This window comes from Neolamprologus multifasciatus, chromosome 2 (assembly GCF_963576455.1).
Source record: "Neolamprologus multifasciatus chromosome 2, fNeoMul1.2, whole genome shotgun sequence".
Classification (NCBI taxonomy): domain Eukaryota; kingdom Metazoa; phylum Chordata; class Actinopteri; order Cichliformes; family Cichlidae; genus Neolamprologus; species Neolamprologus multifasciatus.
In genome coordinates, this window is record NC_140440.1 from 23,600,131 (window position 1) to 23,618,661 (window position 18,531).

The 18,531-nt window shown below is 42.1% G+C and overlaps 2 protein-coding genes across 8 annotated transcripts in view; one reads left to right on the forward strand and one right to left on the reverse strand.

The window, feature by feature from the left end:
* Positions 1-3,874, forward strand: part of pdlim7 (PDZ and LIM domain 7) — a 38,168-nt gene extending 34,294 nt beyond the window's left edge. For all 4 annotated transcript variants that reach the window (XM_085132457.1, XM_085132479.1, XM_085132466.1 and 1 more), the window contains exon 11: positions 63-3,874. In XM_085132457.1, coding sequence (XP_084988583.1) covers positions 63-149 — 87 coding nt within the window. In that variant the 3' untranslated portion in view covers positions 150-3,874. The remainder of the gene's footprint in view (positions 1-62) is intronic.
* Positions 1,695-18,531, reverse strand: part of unc5a (unc-5 netrin receptor A) — a 152,271-nt gene continuing 135,434 nt past the window's right edge. For all 4 annotated transcript variants that reach the window (XM_085132415.1, XM_085132432.1, XM_085132424.1 and 1 more), the window contains 4 exons: positions 11,726-11,875; positions 9,710-9,874; positions 9,397-9,575; positions 1,695-7,304 (listed from right to left, as the gene is read on the reverse strand). In XM_085132415.1, coding sequence (XP_084988541.1) covers positions 7,139-7,304; positions 9,397-9,575; positions 9,710-9,874; positions 11,726-11,875 — 660 coding nt within the window. In that variant the 3' untranslated portion in view covers positions 1,695-7,138. The remainder of the gene's footprint in view (positions 7,305-9,396; positions 9,576-9,709; positions 9,875-11,725; positions 11,876-18,531) is intronic.

Below are 18,531 nucleotides of genomic sequence, written 5' to 3' on the forward strand. Positions count from 1 at the left end.
TACTCTGCCCTCATTTCCCAATCCGTCTCTCTCACTCTGTGTGTCTCCTTTCATCTTTAAAGCTCTGCCAAATCAACCTGGAGGGGAAGACGTTCTACTCGAAGAAGGATAAGCCCCTGTGCAAAGGCCATGCTTTTGCTCCAGTGTGAGAGAGCGAGGCGCATCTTCAGAAGAAGGAGCACTGTTCACTCCATTCTCTTTACCCCCTGACACTTCCGTAGACGCACCACATCCCTTCCTGCCACACACCTTGTTAAACTAAGTCCTTTCTCTCTGTGCTGCAGACTTTGTTTTTGTTCTCGAGGCTTAATGCTGGCTGCACGTACCGTCACTTTACTCTGCTGTTAGGAGACTTCTGATGGCACTGCGTCTAATGCCAAATGCTGTGTTGCATAACTGGAAGGAGTCGAGGAATTATGTCACGCCATCGGTAACTTTTTGACTTCCAAGTTGTTTTTAGGTCATGAAAAAAATGTCACCGCAGGTCACGTCGATTTGTAGTTGTTAGCGGAGTAATCTCCCGCCTCTGTTCTCCTTGTCCTTGTTAATTCAAGTCACCAACTTGAAGGAGTCATTGAGCCTCTAATAATGTCTCATATTGCAGTAATGATCAAGCAATTCTCTTGCACTAAGTGTAGTGAAGTGCTGGCCCCATACAGGACCCCAGCCCACTCATCGGCTCTCACTGCAGCGCCCTTTAATGTAATGGGGGGCCAGTCGAGCAGAAAAGGAGGTGTCCATTTCTGCTTGACTGGATCTCCTCCACAGAATCACTAACTACTTATTACTTTGACTCTGGCAAGTCAGAGCGCACACTCCAGCTTGAAGAGTCATTTAGAATGATGTAGTAATTAACCCATTTTTAATCGTCATACACGCGGGTGATGGAGATTGATTTTTAACTTTTCCTTTGATTTGACTTTTTTTTTTTTATTATTAAATGAGACAAAGTAAGTCCAAGTGTTCCCCATGTCACTGTGATATTATTCCTTAGAGTACTTTCACATCACTGAATCTGTATTTATATTGCTTCAGAAGTGGCCTGTAAGTGTTGTTTTTATTGCAGCTGAAAGTTTCAAATAAAATTATTTAGTAATTCCATGTGCCGGGTCATTTTGTTTCTCTTGGAAACACTCCCATCTGTAACAATTTTTAAAATTGTCAATTGCCATCTTTGCTCTTTTTTCCAAAACCCTGATGAAGCCTTTGTATGCTCCCTATAAATATAATCAACAAAGTAATACTGAAATAAGTGGCATTTTATCTTAACTGGTAAGTAGCCAGGTGCTTAAGACATCATTCTTGCTGGAATAGCTACATTTTTGTTTAGGTGAGAAGCTCCTCTTAAAGGCTTAGCATCAGCCGTGGTAGCAGTGGGTCAGCAGCTAGCCTGCAGTCCAGAGTTTAAAAAACAAAAAACTGACGCCAAAGGTGAAGCTACAAATGGATGTTTCTTGTTGTTTTTAAACACTCCTTGGTATAATGACACATATCTCCAACTCCAAAGCGTATTCTTTTCATCTTTAACCATTGGAGAGCACTAAGCTAGCCATTTGTACCTTAAGCTAGGCTAATTGTTACAGACTTTAGCTCAATGGTTATGTGTCATGGAGATGCAAGATGAGGGTCCTGAGATGAGAGGTTTTACAGTTCATGAAATGTTGCACACTTATTTTTTTTATTTTTTTCTAAGACCAGTGGTCTCAAACTCCAGTCCTCGAGGGCTGGTGTCCTGAAACTTTTCCTTGTGTGCCTGTTGCAACACACCTGAATACAATTAGGTCATTCACAAGACTATAGAACTGCATGCTGAGGTGGCATTTCAGCCATTTGATTCATGTTACAGCAGCTCATGAGTGAATGAACATGGTGCAAAAAATGTACTTTTAGAAGTACTTTTTTTCCAAACACTTATTTAAATTTACTTGAGTTGGGTTAGGGGTTGCCACCTCAGCATGCAGTCAAGTTCTAGAGTCTTACTAATGACCTACTGATTTTATTCAGGTGAGAACAGGGACACATGGAAAAGTTTCAGGACACCGGCCCTCGAGGACTAGAGTTTGTTTGAGACCCCATTTTAGACCATTACCATTTAGAGAGGAATCCTCTAAAAGTGTCCTGAAATTTTACAGCAAAATCTGTCAGGGAAAAAGATTTCCTTTGCAATATTTTTTTTTTTCCATCAGATTCGATTGGTGATTCTTTTTAATGTTCATATCCTGGTCACCACAGAAATTAGTGAGTTTAGATACAGCTTTAAAGTTAATCCCCAGCTATGTGCCCAGAGGTGTTTTAAAATGGATGCCAAGCTGTAAAACCTGATTCTTTGTCTGAACCATGCATTGATTATGACATGTGCCAAAAATGTATCTTTGATCAAGTGAGCAAGTTCAGTCTACTAAACATTTTAGTTTGAATATTTTAATCAGCTTTTCTGGCTCAACTTCAATGCAGGATGAGGCAGTAGACCAGTGGTTCCTCAAACTGGAAGACATAGGATTATTGCTGGTGGGGTGTAGATAACCAGGGGGAAATATACAGATTGAAAATAAACTGAATAAATAATTTTTGTAGGGCAAATAACTTTTATTTGCTCTGAAACTCTTGGCTTTTGAACAGAGTCATTATAGTTCTGTTTTCTATTTAGTTATTTTGTTTGGCATTTTCTTTTTTCCTGGTTTAGTTTGCTCTTTTCATTTTACTTATAACTTTCAGTGTTATGAGTTATAAGGAGGGTATTTCTCTAATCTAGTAAAATCAGCACCATCTCGCAACAAGAGTTTTCTCCAGCTCCTCCAGTTTCCTTCCACAGTCCAAAGCCATGCTTGTTAGCTTATTTGACCTTAGGTGTGAATAGTCATCTGTGTTAGCTATGCAATAGACTGGCGACCTGCCCTCAGCGTACCCTTTCCTGCGATGACAAGCTCCGGTGTAGGTTTAATAAAAAGGTGATGTACGTGTAGGTATGCAGACATGGTAAATATGACCTGCGGAAGTTCAAACCGGCACATCAGAATGGGGAAGAAAGGTGATTTAAGTGACATTGAATGTGATATGGGTGATTTTTGCCAGACAGGCCATGTCACAAAGCTAATGAATGTACAGCTGACAAATGTGGAGCAATGATGTGTGTTCACCTTGCTTACTCAAGGCAGGACAGCCAACACAATAATAGGAAATGTACCTAATAAGTGGACTTGAGTGTGTTCCCTCATTTCCTGTTTCATGTTGGTGGAGAGCAGAGTCCCAAATTTTTCCCCCAAAGGTGCTGAGTCATGTTACAAAGGTCATACTCAATGAGTCATACTATTCAGTGAGCCCTTGTGTGCTATGAGTGGGAGCACAGTCATCCTGGAAGAGACCATCAGGATAGAAATGTTTCATCATAAGGTAAAAATGATGATTCAGTAGTGATTGACATTGGATCATCTTGTCCCCTGAGATGGAAATGTCAAACTATGACAGCAAAATTTCCCACACAGCACACAGAGCCACTGGATCCCTACACCGTAGCAGGAAAGGCTCCAGGCTAATCAGCCAAAAAGCTTTGCATTTAATCCCATGGCAAGAAGAACAACAGACGCATTTCATAAAAGATCCAGGCCTTGATTTAACAATATATAATTTATTTACAACAATTTTCGGATTGAATTACTATACATACCTTTCTGAAATGTCATAGATAGATATATATACATAAGGCCAAGTAAATACTTGAAAGCACTTAGAAACGAATTTCCAAAATTCTACCCACAAATCCATATCATTGTCCAAAAAAGTACAGAAAATCTCCCTTAGCAGAAGTTTTTCCATCGCCACAAAAGTTTCGACAACAATTTACATTAACGATAGGGAACACAAAAAAGGTTAAAAACAAAGGAACATAAAGGAGGATTATACAATTGCATAAGCGCTGTGGCATGTAATAAATACAGCATTTTTGACTTGCAGAAAGGCAAGGAACATTGAATCAAGGAACTAAAGAGAAAAAACCATTCACAAGTACAGAAGTCTATTGTTCTTACTTCAAAAAGAAAACAGTTTAGTAAGAGTGACAGGGAGGTATGCACACACCCAGTCTCTCTCACACACACACTCAAATACATCCTTGACACTGAATAGTAATGAGTGACACAAAAAGTACAGTGCTGAGATGTTACATTTCTCCCCATAACACAGGGGTGAACTGACAGTATAAACCCTTGAACAAAGCTTGTATGTTATTGACACATACTTACACAGAATTATCAGGCCTGGGTTTTCTCTCAAACTGTATTCATCGCACACACACGCACACACACTGAGTCATAGCAGAATTGTTAGATTTGTCAGACGAGCTAGATGTAAAGATAAGATGCTCAACATCCTGGCGGCTGGTGAATTACATTACTGAAATGTGCTTAGGCAACATATCCAAGACGATGACGGAGGGGGGGTGAAGAAACACACATGCGCTCTGACTGTACAGCTGCCGTGGCTCATCTAAACGTGCCGCGCCGACGCCGGCTCGTCAGCGTCCGAGAACCGACGCCCTCACTCTCCAATTAGCCACGCAGCCCGCCCACCGACGCGGTGACTCGTTAATCACAAGTGACAGTTTCCACCTTGGATTTTTAAATGCTTACAGTTACAGGAATCATCAAGTGTGCAGAGTTAAGGACAAACAAAACGTCGACAGAAAGCTTTCCTGTGAAACAGTCTCGAAACCCTTAACACTGCAAATAGTCTGCTAGATCGCCAAACAACAGTATATAGGCAAACACGTCACGGTTTTAGACTTGACAAATGCTGCGCCAGTTAAGTGTCTTTTTTGGCTTCATATTAAAATATAATTTACATTTGTTTACAAAGTGATAAGGTGACACAGAGTACTGCGTAAACAAACAGCATTGAGATGCCTTAAAAAGAGGGAAAAAGGAAAGACAATGAAAGAGACAGCTACTCTAGAAAACAGTGGATTTGTGGACACGGCGTGAGGATGCGGTGGCCCTCGAAATGATATTCAGAAAACTTTGGTTAACAATTCTGCTGATATACAGTATGCAAAGTGACAGCACACGGCTGGTATAGAAAAGTATTTACAAATTATGCACGGCGATCTGATTCAACGTGAAAAGATTTTGAGTTTCTGATCATTTTCACGGCATCTTTATATAAACTGGTAACGGGACTCTGAGGGGAGATGTGGTTAAACGAGCAAGGCGATGGGCGACGGTATAAAAAGAAAGTCAAACTTTCTGCCTGCTACAAGGAAACTAATGTACATTCCAAAAAATCTGACAATCATTTCATCTTAAAGGTTAAAAACCATTTGAGCCCGCAGGATTGGGCCGTCCTCGCTGTTTGAATGGAAAGGGGTGGGGTTTTCATTATAGCTTTGAACAGACAACTTCACATGCAACCCTGAGGCAGACACAGAGAGAACCTATGGCTAGTTTGGGACTGCTCACACCTCACCGAAGGAAAATTGCTAAACGAGAAATTTTTGTGTTTGTTTGACAGATTCGTTACGAGAAAAAGAAAAATACTGTTAGTGAAATACGACAGAATGCAAATGCGCCGCTGCAGTTTATGGATTTTTGCATGAATCTATTGGATAATTGTTGCTGTCTGGATACAGATAGCCAAAAAAAAAAAAAAATCCTTTCAAAGCATCTATTTGTGAGCAGAGGGGGTGACATTATGAAAAAGCTGCTCTTTATTTTATCTGAGAGACGGGCTTCTCTCTGATGTGGAAATACTGTTTGCCACACAGCAAATGCAGAATTCCCACCAACATTGCTTTATGAATAATACAAACAAAGCTGCACAATTACCCTTTCAACATGAGTAATCTTGTGATGATTTTGAAGAATTTGTTGTCAGATTTTTCTGAGGGAAAGTGCTCTACATAATTCATATGGAATAATAACCCTTCGGGCCATGTTTTTAGACTACAAAAATCAATGTAATCAAGAGGAAAATGTCATTTTAGAAATGAGCTTTGACGACATTCAGCGTTCGCACGTGCAGTCGGCGTGCCTCTCGGCCCTATGGCTCCTTCATTAAGCTGTGGAATTTAAAACAGAAACGCCACAATGAACGATTGGGGTAATATAAAATGTGGAAACCTTATGGATCAAAATCAGAAGGCTTTAAATAGAAATTTCCTTTAAAATATGACTTTAAGTCAGGATATTAATCACTTCAAAAAAAAAAAAAAAAAAGGATCCAGAGAACCCAAACCTCACATATATCGATTTAAAAGAGGGAAAAGCTGCAAAGCGTCTCACTGAATCAAGATGTCAAGATGTTAGATTCACAATAGTGATACTGGCTGGACTACAACACACACAACGCACACACAAACTACATGAGATGGGTTTTTGGGGGGCTCAGACACACAATCTGTTTTTAAACCAGCAAGTCCAGAATCCGCTACAAGCCGTCTGTGTGTTAAACAGATTATGTGACTCACACACACGCACAAAGTCTCACTAGGTTGCTTTAAAATAAAATAAAAAAGGTAAAGAAAAAAAAGTGGGCTAATCTTCTGAGTTGATGTCATGTGACGAACCTGCCAATTGCATATGTTGCTGGTTCTCTTTAACCTGAAATGACCTGCACCCTTTTTTGCCACCTTCCTTTTAACTGACTGTTTAAAAACACACGGTTTTTGAATCCAAGTTCAAAAATTAACGACTGAATTTGCAATATTGGCCATTACTAATATTGGCGTTACATTTGCATATTGCTCCTTGTTAAGCCGTACGCGGCCTGTTTAGAAGAGTTAATTTGATGTTACCTTTGCAGCAGAACTAGGGTATGGACTAATTTAACTTGGGTCTTTGATGGGAAATAAAAGGTACTTTCTCTACTGAGTCTGTGAATACGTTTTCCCCAAACACACACACACCCAAACTCCCCTTGTTCCTCATTTGGTCTGTCATTTAAAGATTTTTACTGTGTTTGATGGGAAATAGGGACTCAATCCTACATAAACACTTTCTTATCTTCTAAAGTGAAGAAAAGGAACGCTGGGACAGCTCTGTTCTTCGATTCCCGCTGCAGTTATTGTTTTATTATGTGTGTAAGAATGCGTATTAGTGTATCACGTTGTGTACTTTTCCTCGGCACCAGTCTGTCCCTCTTTTGTAGGTTAGCACTCGCCATCGGAGACCAGGAATATCATGGCTTCCTGTTTGCCGATGTCGGCCATGACCGTGGCCAGCTGGTTGATGTTGCCGCTGTGGAAATGTTGCGCCTCCCATAGGTCCAGGATCACAGAGGTTGGGCTTGCTTTGGATGCAAAGAAACTCATGTGTCTGCGGGGTGAGAGAAAGCAGAGAACACAGAAAATTAATTAAATCAAGCGACGCGCACACATCAGAAAGCAGAGCCTCTCTTTTTCTCTCCACCTAAAAAGTGTCAGGAAAACCTTTCACCAGGTATTTTATTGTGCTGCCTCTTCTTCTAACTCTGTCAATGTCAGGTTTTATTGTGGGTTATATTGCTACATCCTGATATCTAGTGTCGGCGCACTAAGTAAAAAAATGATAAAAGCTACAAGAACACAGTCGGAGCTCTCGAAACTGCCGTTACGTACAGACTCTCTAACAATTCTCATTTGAAGCTTAACTCCACAACCCTCATTCCCTCTTTATTTGATGTTGAAATTGGCCCCAAAATCCCATATAGTAAATCCTATATGGACTTTCACAGTTAAGTCGGAAGTGACCTTTTCTATTTTGGGAGCAGAACCTTTACGATCAAACCCAATCAATGACAACAAAGCAGTGGCCCGAGTCAGCTGGATATTTGATGTTCAGTGGGACCTTATCCCCGCGGTAGCCGAAGATGCTTGTTTGATTAAATGGCATTTCTCTGTTTTTCCAAATGTTCGTTTGTTAACTCTTATGTAGAACCCACATGACATTAAAAAGGAGAACGATGTAAAGCACAAAGAATCACCGTGCCGTGTGGGTGTTTCGGTGAGGGGGGAAAGGGGAGACAGGAAAATGCCACCGAGCCTTTTTCACCTTGAGAAAGGTCAGACGGAGTCCGACTTCCTCGTGTCTTTCTGTTTGCCTGGTGAAGCATTATGTGGAGGTTATAAACACGTGACTGCAGCGGTAGGACACAAGCACCGGGAACACATCGTCACCATGCTATTTTAAGTCAATTGGATTTTATAGAACGTGAACGGCTCTGGCTCTGCATCAGGACAACGCAACAAAGAGGAGCGTTGGTCAAAAAAAAAAAAAATCTTTTGGGAATGAACCTCTGTGTCATTAAAAAAAAAAGAAACAAATGTGTCAACCCTGCTTATTCACCTCGCCGCGTGAAACAAGAGCTTATCTTGTATGGCTCAGACGCAGCCGCTCGCACCGTCTTGGGAGAGAAAGATCAAATAAAAGCTTCTTGGCATTTTAAGTTTTATTGATTGGTCCCGTTCCGCTCGGTCTGAACACTTTACACGCGCAGAAACAAACACAGAAATGCAGCATGACAGAATGCCAAGGAGCTGCAGCCTTTTGAGGAAAACGCGTTGTTAAGGACAGATCAAACAACGGAGCAGTTGTTCCTTCCTGAGGTCTAAATGAGAATTGATTATGTTGAGCAAAACATTGCTAATTAAACCTGTAGTGCATCAATTCAATTTGTGATTAATTGGGGTAAATAAAAGTTGATTGGACAAATTAAGTGCACCTATTTGATTTCATTACCAGGTAGAAATTAAATTGGAGGATAAGAGATCAATGCCCGACTATGCTCTTGTTACAGGTGCTCTGGTGATAGAGTACAGTAGCTGTGAGAACGAAGTGGTCGGCACAGATCCAAACCTATTCCAACTTTACCCCCCCACCACCCCCTTCCGCTGATGGGCAGCTAGCTCGCTGCATTTCCAATTACAGCTGTTAAGCAGAATGTAGCAGGTAGAAGTTTAGCTGCAGACTTTAAGCTTCTTACCTGTTTCTGAGGGAGAAATGAAGAAGGGGGTCATGTTTTCTTGCAGAAATGATAGCTGTATCCATCAAGTCCGTATTAATCCTATAATACTAGCTGTGTCAAAAGAGGATTAGCTTGCTAAAGCATTACTCTGTTTACCTGAACTTTAGGAAAAACACTCCGCTGAGGTGAATCACTCCACACCGATTGTGCTTGATTACTGAAATTGCACTTTTTTTCTGCCAACATCTGTATTAGTACACCTCTTTACTATCATTATTTTGAGTGAGCTGTATTCACATATTGTGCATAACTCTGCTTTGAAACCTCACTTCTCAAGAGGTTTGGATAAATAAGGCTCTTCAGAATTTCATCAGCGCTTTCAAAGCTAAGCTGCCGGCTCCGACGTGCCTTGACAACGATCAGATCAGCAATCAGATAAGGCGTTATTTTAAAGCTGAGCTTTACCTCTCGAGTTTAAGTCTTTGTGCTAGCATTCTCCAGTCGGCTCCGTTGGGACAGGGGGCGTCCAGGCTGCTGCAGATCTTCTGCCTGATGAGGTACGGGATCTGAAAGGCGCTGGGTCCCGCCAGAGCTGTGGCGTTACTGTCCATTAACAGAAACTCAGAGTCCAACGCTCGAGTGTCCTGGAAGGGGGGGGGAGCCACACAGGTTTTCTGAGCTCAGCAGAAAAATCATCACCTTTACAAATAACCAAAATGATAAATAGTAGCCGCGGCATAACCAACCGCAGCTTTTAAGTGAGCAGAACGAACGTTACCTTGGCAATGTTAAAGTCCAGGCTAAAGCTCTGTCCCTCCCCCTCCACCTGCCACACACACAGCTGGCAGGTGAGCTCGCAGGTGCTGAGGCTGAGCCGCTCCAGAGTGAACGTGCAGTGCAGGTACCGCTGGGAACCATTCCAGATGTGGTAGAACGGGATCTCCTGCAGTAGAAGAAGAAGGAAAAAAAGAAGCACATGCAGCAGCACAGTCAGAACTGCATGTCTGAAACGCGCCACAACACGACCGCCTGCCTAGAATACACTGAGATTATCATTAATTACACTGACATAAGCTGTCATCATTATGGCTAAGTATATCTGAGGCAGCGGAATGACAACGTTCAATTAAGTTAAAGGGAATAAATGCGCTGTTACTGACAAATAGAATCTTTAATAGGAGTTAAGAGCTGCCAGCCCGACTCTGCTGATAACAGAAGAAATCAAACTTTGGATTTTAATAGATTACACACGCAATCTGTCACGCTGGCAATGGAAGCATTTCTTTTTTTTCCCCTTTTCATCTATTTTCATTAACTTGCTTTAGCTTTGTACTAACTTTCAGGCAGATATACAAATGGTGGCGTTAGTGTAAACGCTGAAATATCACACCACTACTTTAAAGCTAATGCACATCATGCGGCGAATACATAAGAATACTCAATAGCTCTGAGTATTGCTGCTGTATCGGCTTCAGCTTCTGTCTAGCAAACAGATACCAGGGAGTCTTTGGGAGAATGCATTTGAGGCTGCAATTTCTACCCCTCTCTCTCGTCTGCTGCATATTCATGACTTGTTTGCATAACCCAGGAGGAGCACTGTTGTAATGCTGGAGAAAGAGGGGAAAAAAAGTGCACACTAACTCCTCGCTTTACCCGAGTTCAACGGCTACCAGGATTCTCAGTCGAAAAGAAGTGTGGCCTGCAGCACATCCTACTAACCAAATGGGGGCACTGTTACCCAGGCAGACTGGCAACAGAGCAGTCGAGTGAAATGCACAGAAGTCTTCATGGGCCCCAGGGAGACTAAAGGCCTTTTTGACTGCACTGCTGAGAGGGGAATAACACTTCCAAATGAACAGGCACAGTCCAGAGGAATAAGCCTCTGTTCTGGGTGCATTGTTGCCGCCTTGCTTGCTTGGCACAGTCTGCATGCTCTCATTGGGGACCCGGTACTCAATGCTCACATAGTTACAGCCAGAACATTTTCTAGTCCTGGAACATCCCTTGTGTGTGCATACGTCGGGCTGCAGTGTAACTGGCCACGCGCAGGTGCGGGGAGTGCAGTAAGGTGGAGCCGATCCAAAATTCAGGTTGCAAAGTTCGAGATATTTACATACTGCTCTATATTTCATACGAGCCCCCTTTGAGAGAGCGACAGCTAGTATAATCAATCAGCTTGCAGCCCTGAGTTAGTGCACGCAATTCAGCTCCTCTATGCACATGTATACACTACGTGCACACTTGCGGTCTAGGCACAGGGGTGCACACACCAAAAAAAAAAGAGGTTCCCTCTACTCTGACAAATGACTAAGTTCCAAAGTGTGCCAAGAACAGAAAAGGTTATTGGACAGCAGAGTCCTGCAGTAACAGACTTAGAAACACTTCTTTGTGTGAATCTTTAAAGTGATCAACTGACGCCAAACCAAAACATGCTTAATTAAAAAGTCTGGCCCAACTCAAATGAAAAACAACTTTCCAGAGACATTAGGAGACCACGAAGCCTCATTAACAATAAAAAAAGTTTCTCCCAAATAGCTTCTGAATAGTCAGTAACTTTTTAACTTTTGTTAACATGCGTTCAATTCATTTTTTACTTTTCTGGTTGGCTAATTTAAACTAACAAACGGCATAGATTTTAAATTGAGCTCATAAACAAACACATTTGAAGGTCTTATTACTGCCGGTAAACAAATTTAACAGATTCGGCCAGGCACTTGTATTAAATCTCCTTACTCCCGCACTGATCCAAAGCGACTCCCTGCCCCTGCAGCCCCTCAAGGGCAGCCCAACGCACCTGGTAGCCGGCTAGCAGCTTGCTCCTCCAGTGCGCCTGGGGCATGTCATGGATGGACAGGCGCAGGTTGTGGTAGCTGTCTTTGAAAAGCAGGACGTGAGGCTCGTCAATCAGCCGACCCCCGAGCTGCCGCTCCATCTGCATCACCTCCTGATCAAAGAGAAAGAGGCGAGAAGAGGTGTCAGGGCTCGGGGATGCGGGGGGGGGGGGGGGGGGGGTACATTTACCAACGCACTCGCAGAGGTAAGTGAAAACGTGTAAAAACAATCCATAACTGTTTCCTGTTTACACTTTGTCTGGTGCATCACTCACGCACACAAAACGATACCGCTTTGGAATGAAAATGTATCAGCGCACACACACACGGGCGCACGTCCAAAGGAACACACAAAGACATGGTGCAGACACTGAATAGATTTAACTCAAACAGAGAGAGACACACACAAAGGCCTGTTTCTGCGCACACACACACACACACACACACACACACACACACACACACACACAACACAGCATGAGCATGAGGCAGGGGTACAGTACATCTGAGGAAAAGAAGATAGTGTCTCTGCGTGCGGCCACAAAGGACTGGACCGACTCGTCTCCACAGTGCTTTAATGTCATCGCAAGGTTGATCCTCTGCCTCGGTTTGTATATGCCGGTGTTTTCTGCATCTGCATTAGCATGCAGGAACTGCAGCCATTCCCAGCCTACTGGCTACCTGGGCTGTGATGAAGTAAGTGAACGAGCCATTAGTCAACTGCTCATTGTTCTCGCATGGCGAATCTCCTTAATTTCATTTTTGTTTTTGTGCCAGTAGAGATTTGTAAATGCATGCTTAATATTTTAATCTCTGTGGGACTTGCTCAGTGGACCATTTGTTGCCATCCAAATGACCATCTGGAATGGGATGATAATATCCGGCACATTTGCCTCTGATTTATCAATTCGCTTTGAGCTGGATGCTTTGTGCTGAACATGTCCTCAGAAATCCAGCGCTTTGGTTGCCATTCACATGTGCTGCCTCATACTCCAATCATAGGGGCATACTACAACAGAGAAAACAGGCCTCTGAAATTAGTGGTGTGAAAACACCTCCAAAATAAGACATGTTCTTTTAATCTGTCTGAGGAGGGGAAACAAGATGGCAGCAGAAGGAAAACAGTCAGCCCGGGCGCTCCTCGGAGTCGTACCTCAAAGACAACAGCTCCGAGAGGGCAAAGTGCGTATAGATGGTTGCCATATGTTGAACGCTGCATGCCAGCATGGTTGCCCATGGTATGATTTCAGCAAAGACATCCAATTAAGGTGGAGAATGGTGGTAATTTCTATCTGCACAACACTGATTCAATTTTCTGCCCTCTTTCCCAGGAACAGGCTAGACTGATTCCAATTATAATGGAAAGAAAGCTGTTAATTATCCATTTGGAATCTCTACCTGCGTTATTTCATGTGCTCTCCCCTTTGACGAATGAGCAATTTTTGGTTCAGGCCGACAATTGAATTTCACTGTTTGTTCGTCGCATTGTTAATTTCCATGTTTGCTTTGTGCTTATCTTCTTGTTAACGTGATTATTATGCCCCTTGTGATTATCTAGATTGATTCCTGAATTTGCATTGCTTTACCTTTTTTTTTTTTTAAACCATAAAAAAAATCTAAAATGATCTGAATGTATGCATCTAGCTGGAATATACTTCCCCATGCTCTTGTGATGTTACCCAGTCCACTTACTCAGAGAGGGAAGGTCAGACAATGGCGCTGAATCAAAGCGTCGAGGTCTAATGAGTTAATAACAGAGGGCAGCGCGTTCTCCACAGAAAAGCCCTCTGCTATTATGTCTCTTACAGATACAAAAGCCACATTATGTGGGCTTCCAGAGAGGTTCATTTAAACAGTTCTTAAGCACAATTATTTGTTGGGCGGCGATTAGCATTGCAAATTGGGTGTTGGACTTTGATCAGGTTTTGACCTATAGAACAGATCTATAGCCCCGCTAGCAGCAAAACGAGTGCAGAATGCCAATTATCCTATTATCAAATGTGGCGACTAGAATGAATACTAACTCGAGCCGCCTAGCAGCACGTCAGGTTCAAGGCCGGCACACTGGGATTACAATCAAAACCGGGTCTGCGACATGATTCTCTTGCTACCTGACAGGGACACTGAGGGGGGGGGGGGGGGGGTTGAACAACACGGGATGATGCATTTGCTCCTTTAAAGTGTGCTCATGTCCTCGCTTTCAAAATGACACCGTCTCGCCCGCATGTTGTTTGTGTGCGTCCGAGTTGCTGTGACTGTGTGTATTGCAGAGTGGCTTTTTTCTGCAGGATTTCAGCATATGTTCTGGACTGAGAGAATAATGGCCCTCTTTACGCCCCATTATCCTGTTAACAAATGACAGTGTGAGCGAGCTAATAGATGAGAAGCTAAATTTGACCGTATTATTTACTCTTTCTGGGAGGAAAACAATGCAAGGTTTGGAATTAGTTTATCAAATCACATATTAATCATGATTGCACCAGCTCAGTTTTGTTTCCCCCAATTCAGGGGAAAATAATAAGAGCTGTTTTCTCCTAAGGCGCCCTGAACCTGTACAGCTATGGGAGCATTGAGATGCATGAATTGGGCAAGAAGTTCAAGTACCGCAGGAGAAAAACCCCTTTTGTTCTGACGGAATTCGAGATAGCCTGGGGTGTGTGTGAAGACTGTGAATTTAGAGTCAGGCAAAGCCAAGACCACCCCCTGACATTCAATGAGGCTGGCTAAAGAGAGTGAGATAGAGCAGGGAGGAGTGAAAAGAGCAGGAGAGGAGAGAGACAGAGGCAGCTTAACATTTGTGTCTCCAGGTCACTAGAGTGGCCAGCTTTAGCAAGAGAGATAACAGGATTACTGCAATCATGGCCACAGTTTTCTATGACTTCAACCCCCTTTATACGCTCACTCATGTCCCCCCCACCCCACTCTCCACCCATCCCCTCGGCATGGACCAGAGCTGGGACTGTAATGGACTGGGGGCCGGGCTCCACCAGGAAACAAGAGACACTCATACAGCTAATCTCTCCGGGCTGGTGATGACAGAAAGAGGTTAGTGGCTGCACCGAACGCTCTCCTGCGACAGAAAAGAACAGCCAGCCTTGGATGCCGGGTGGAAACACAAACGAAACAAATCAAAGTATTAGCAGAGGCGTATATATTAAGAACCGGACTGGCACGAAGCTGCAGACTTTCCCCTCACAGCAAGGCCAAGCTGCTTCTTGTGGCCTTGTGTTGTGCCGGCTTTGTGTGTAGCAAACTGATTAACACAACCAGCTCTAATGGAGATTATGAGTAGCCTTTGATCAGTTAATTAGTCAAGCTACATGTCATCCAAAACATGGAGCTATACATGCACACGGGCGGTAATATCCTCATAAACTCGTCCTCAGCTCCTCACTCTCAGCGACGCGGTGTCGTCGTGTTTAAAAATGTGCATTCATAGTGAAGATCCATTTTCAGAGCTGCTCTTTTCAGGCAAATGCATTTGTTTATAGAGAGTAGCCTGGCTATGTGGGCTCCATAAATCTGTGTATTTGTCAGCAGGATGTGACAGGCTTTTCCTCTCTGACTGAGAGTCTATCGGTCTGAGCTCCAGTGGCCGTGCCCGCTACAGTCAACTCTGATTAATAACTACAAATAGAAGGGACTTGTCTGCTCAGTTATAAATGGGGACTGTGTTTGCAAGGGAAAAGATGCACATTCTGCTTAATAAATCACAGAGCAGGACAGGAGAAAACAGCACACAGGAACACAGAAATATAATATGGAAACAATTTCTCAGCTGGGCTCAGTGATAAAGCTGACTGTCTTGTTTAACTTAATGCCAGCAATTACTGGGCTATGCTCTTCTGTTTTTCTTCTAGAATTTGTTGCCAGTAACTTTTGTAATGGAGGGATCAGAAAAAAAAAACAGTTTGTATTTCACTCCGTACATGCTGCTTTTCTCTTCTCTGTTACATAAAAGCTAAAAAGTTTCCGCTCAAACATGGCTCGCTGCTCGGCAGCTAGCAAGGAAATGTCATAGTGGGAGCACATAAACAGTTTATGAGCCCTTTTTAACGCAAATAAGAATCATTGCTCGAGGTCAAACACTGTACAAAAAGAATCCAGGGGCCATTATTTAACCAGCAAGACATCAATTAAACACCCATTTAAATCCTGGAACATACATTTCTACAACAGGGAGACAGAAAAGCTAAATGTATTGGACTCGTAAGGTGTTACTGATGAGGGAGTAAATCTGCAGTTGGAAATAAAACACCAGGAATACAAAGAGAGTTCACTTTTACCTCAGCATTTAATTGGAATGCTTGGAATTTATGACTTTAAAAACCACATAAAGGTACAACAATGATTAATTAGACAAACACCTGTATACACATGTGACACACAAGATAAGCCACCCCTTGTATCTTGGTAACCGTGCCCTTTTATTGCCATGCAGCCATTCCTTTTGGAACCAGTTTTAATGGCTGCTACATCTAAGCAAATTTATCCGAGTCTAAAAGTATTTATGATGCTTTGTTTTTTAAGATGATCTTTTATGTTGGTAATCTGTCAACTATTTACTTCAATTATATTTGCACGGTGCCAACAACAGTTGCCTCAAGGCACTTTATATTGTAAGGTTAAGAGAAAACCCCAATAGCCAGATGACCCTCCTATGAGCAAGTGGTGAAAGTGGGAAGTAAAAACTCCCTTTTAACAGGAATAAACCTCCAGCAGAACCAGGCTCATGGAAGGGAAAGTTATCTTCTGTAAACAGTTAGGGGTGACAGGACTAAAGACACGCTGTGGACGAGAGCCAGAGATTAAGAATTACTAATGATTAAAGTGGTGTATAAACACAGAGTGTGAAAAGAGATAAGAGAAGAAGAGATGCTTAGTGCATCATGTGAATTGCCTAGCAGCATAGGCCTATTATAACAGGCAATTGCTACAAAACAATGCAAACTGTTAAGCTCAATATCAGTCTGTATTGATAGCGGTTATGGGAAAAAGTAAGCATCATGCCAGGAGTTAAATTGAGCCAGCCAACTTGCCCTACCATAAGATACTGAAGTTATTTTAAATCTCTTAACTCCATCTTGTATTTCAGTGCAATATTACACAATGTGTTTAGTTTATCACAAATTTATTTTAGCTACTAAGTATTTTTAATAGGGAAAGTGTACAAGTACATCAAAATCATCTCTGATGAGAACCTTGCACTAGATTATAATCATATACACTGCCCTGCTCGAAGAAACAAGTCCCACTAATATTTCCCTGGATCATGTTTAGACTTGATGAGTTATTTACAACATTTATTTCTGTCTAGAGATGCATTACTCTTGTGCCAAGATCTTGTATTAATGCTGCGAGAGTCAGACTGTTGCGTAAAGTCTTCTCTAGCCCACGCCAAAGATTCTCAATGGGGTTAAGTTGTGGACTCTGCAGTGGCCAATCCATGAGTGAAAATGATGTCTCATGCTCCCTGAACAACCCTCTCAAGATTTCTGTCCGATAAATCCTGGCACTGTCATCTTGCTAAACCTTGAGTGCAATGGAAGGCTGTTGCCTATTTGCTTAAATCCAGGTGGTGACCTTTTTTGTGTAGATATAGGGTAGGTCCCAGTTGTTCATGTGGAAGATGGTCAGTTTAACCGCAGGTGGCATACTCTCTCTACTTTTAAGATTAGGTTTAAATTAAAACTTTCCTATTTGATAAAGCATACAGTTAGGGCGGTATCAAGTGGCCATGAATCCTCCATTACTTACCCTGTAGTAGGTCTAGGTTTATTGCAGAGGGAAGAGATTTTCTTCTTAATTTACATTTTTTCATTCTATGCATAGATACACCACTTTGCATTTAATCATTGGTTATTGTTAATCAACTAATAAGCAGTCTCACAGTCAGTCCCACCCCATCTTATCACATCACGGGATTTCAGAAACTAATGGGTGATTATCAAGGTACCTGGGTCCATTTTTTATACCGTCTATTGTCATGCTAACATACACAACCTAAGCAGCATGTCATAGGCAGGACTGTCCCAATTAACAGCTGCTCCAGCCTTTATGGTCTTTGAAGGAATTGGGACACACGCATACTTATCGCTTGTTAGCAATGTTAGCTAAAACCGATAAGCATGTCAGTGGGAGCATATAAAGAGCTCTTTCAAAAGTCGAACACAGTACAAAATTGTGCAATTTCTGCTACAACAATAATTAAACAAGAAACCTATATGCTCTATGAGGCTGCGTTTCACAATGTTTCACCATTAGCATGCTAACAACGGTCACTGGCAATGCTAATGCTATCACTTGCTAATTAGCATTAAACTCAAAGCCACTGAGGATATTAAATTTAAATTATTGGACAAATTATTTGAATTGTGAAAACATTATGGTGCTATCGTACAATCTACCTGAGCATCATGCCTAGCTGTATAAAATGTCATTTAAATCTGTCAAGTAGTCAGAGTGGATTGAAATGGTGGCTCAATCTGACAAGTACTGCCAAAGCAAGCAAATTAATCCAATCCAGATATTTATTAGAAACACTACTGCATCAGTATTTATTATGGTTTCTTTTACAATGTACTGGTTAATACGGGAAAAACAAATCTGTGCTTCAACCTCAGTGAAAAAAAAATCTGACAGGGAGTGGGTGGTTTATAAATAATTTTTTAAATGTTTTTTTTAATTGTACAAAAAAACACTGGCCTCACAAACACAGACATGTGGGTGTAAAGGAAGCACATTTACTTATCAATAAACACAGATTTTT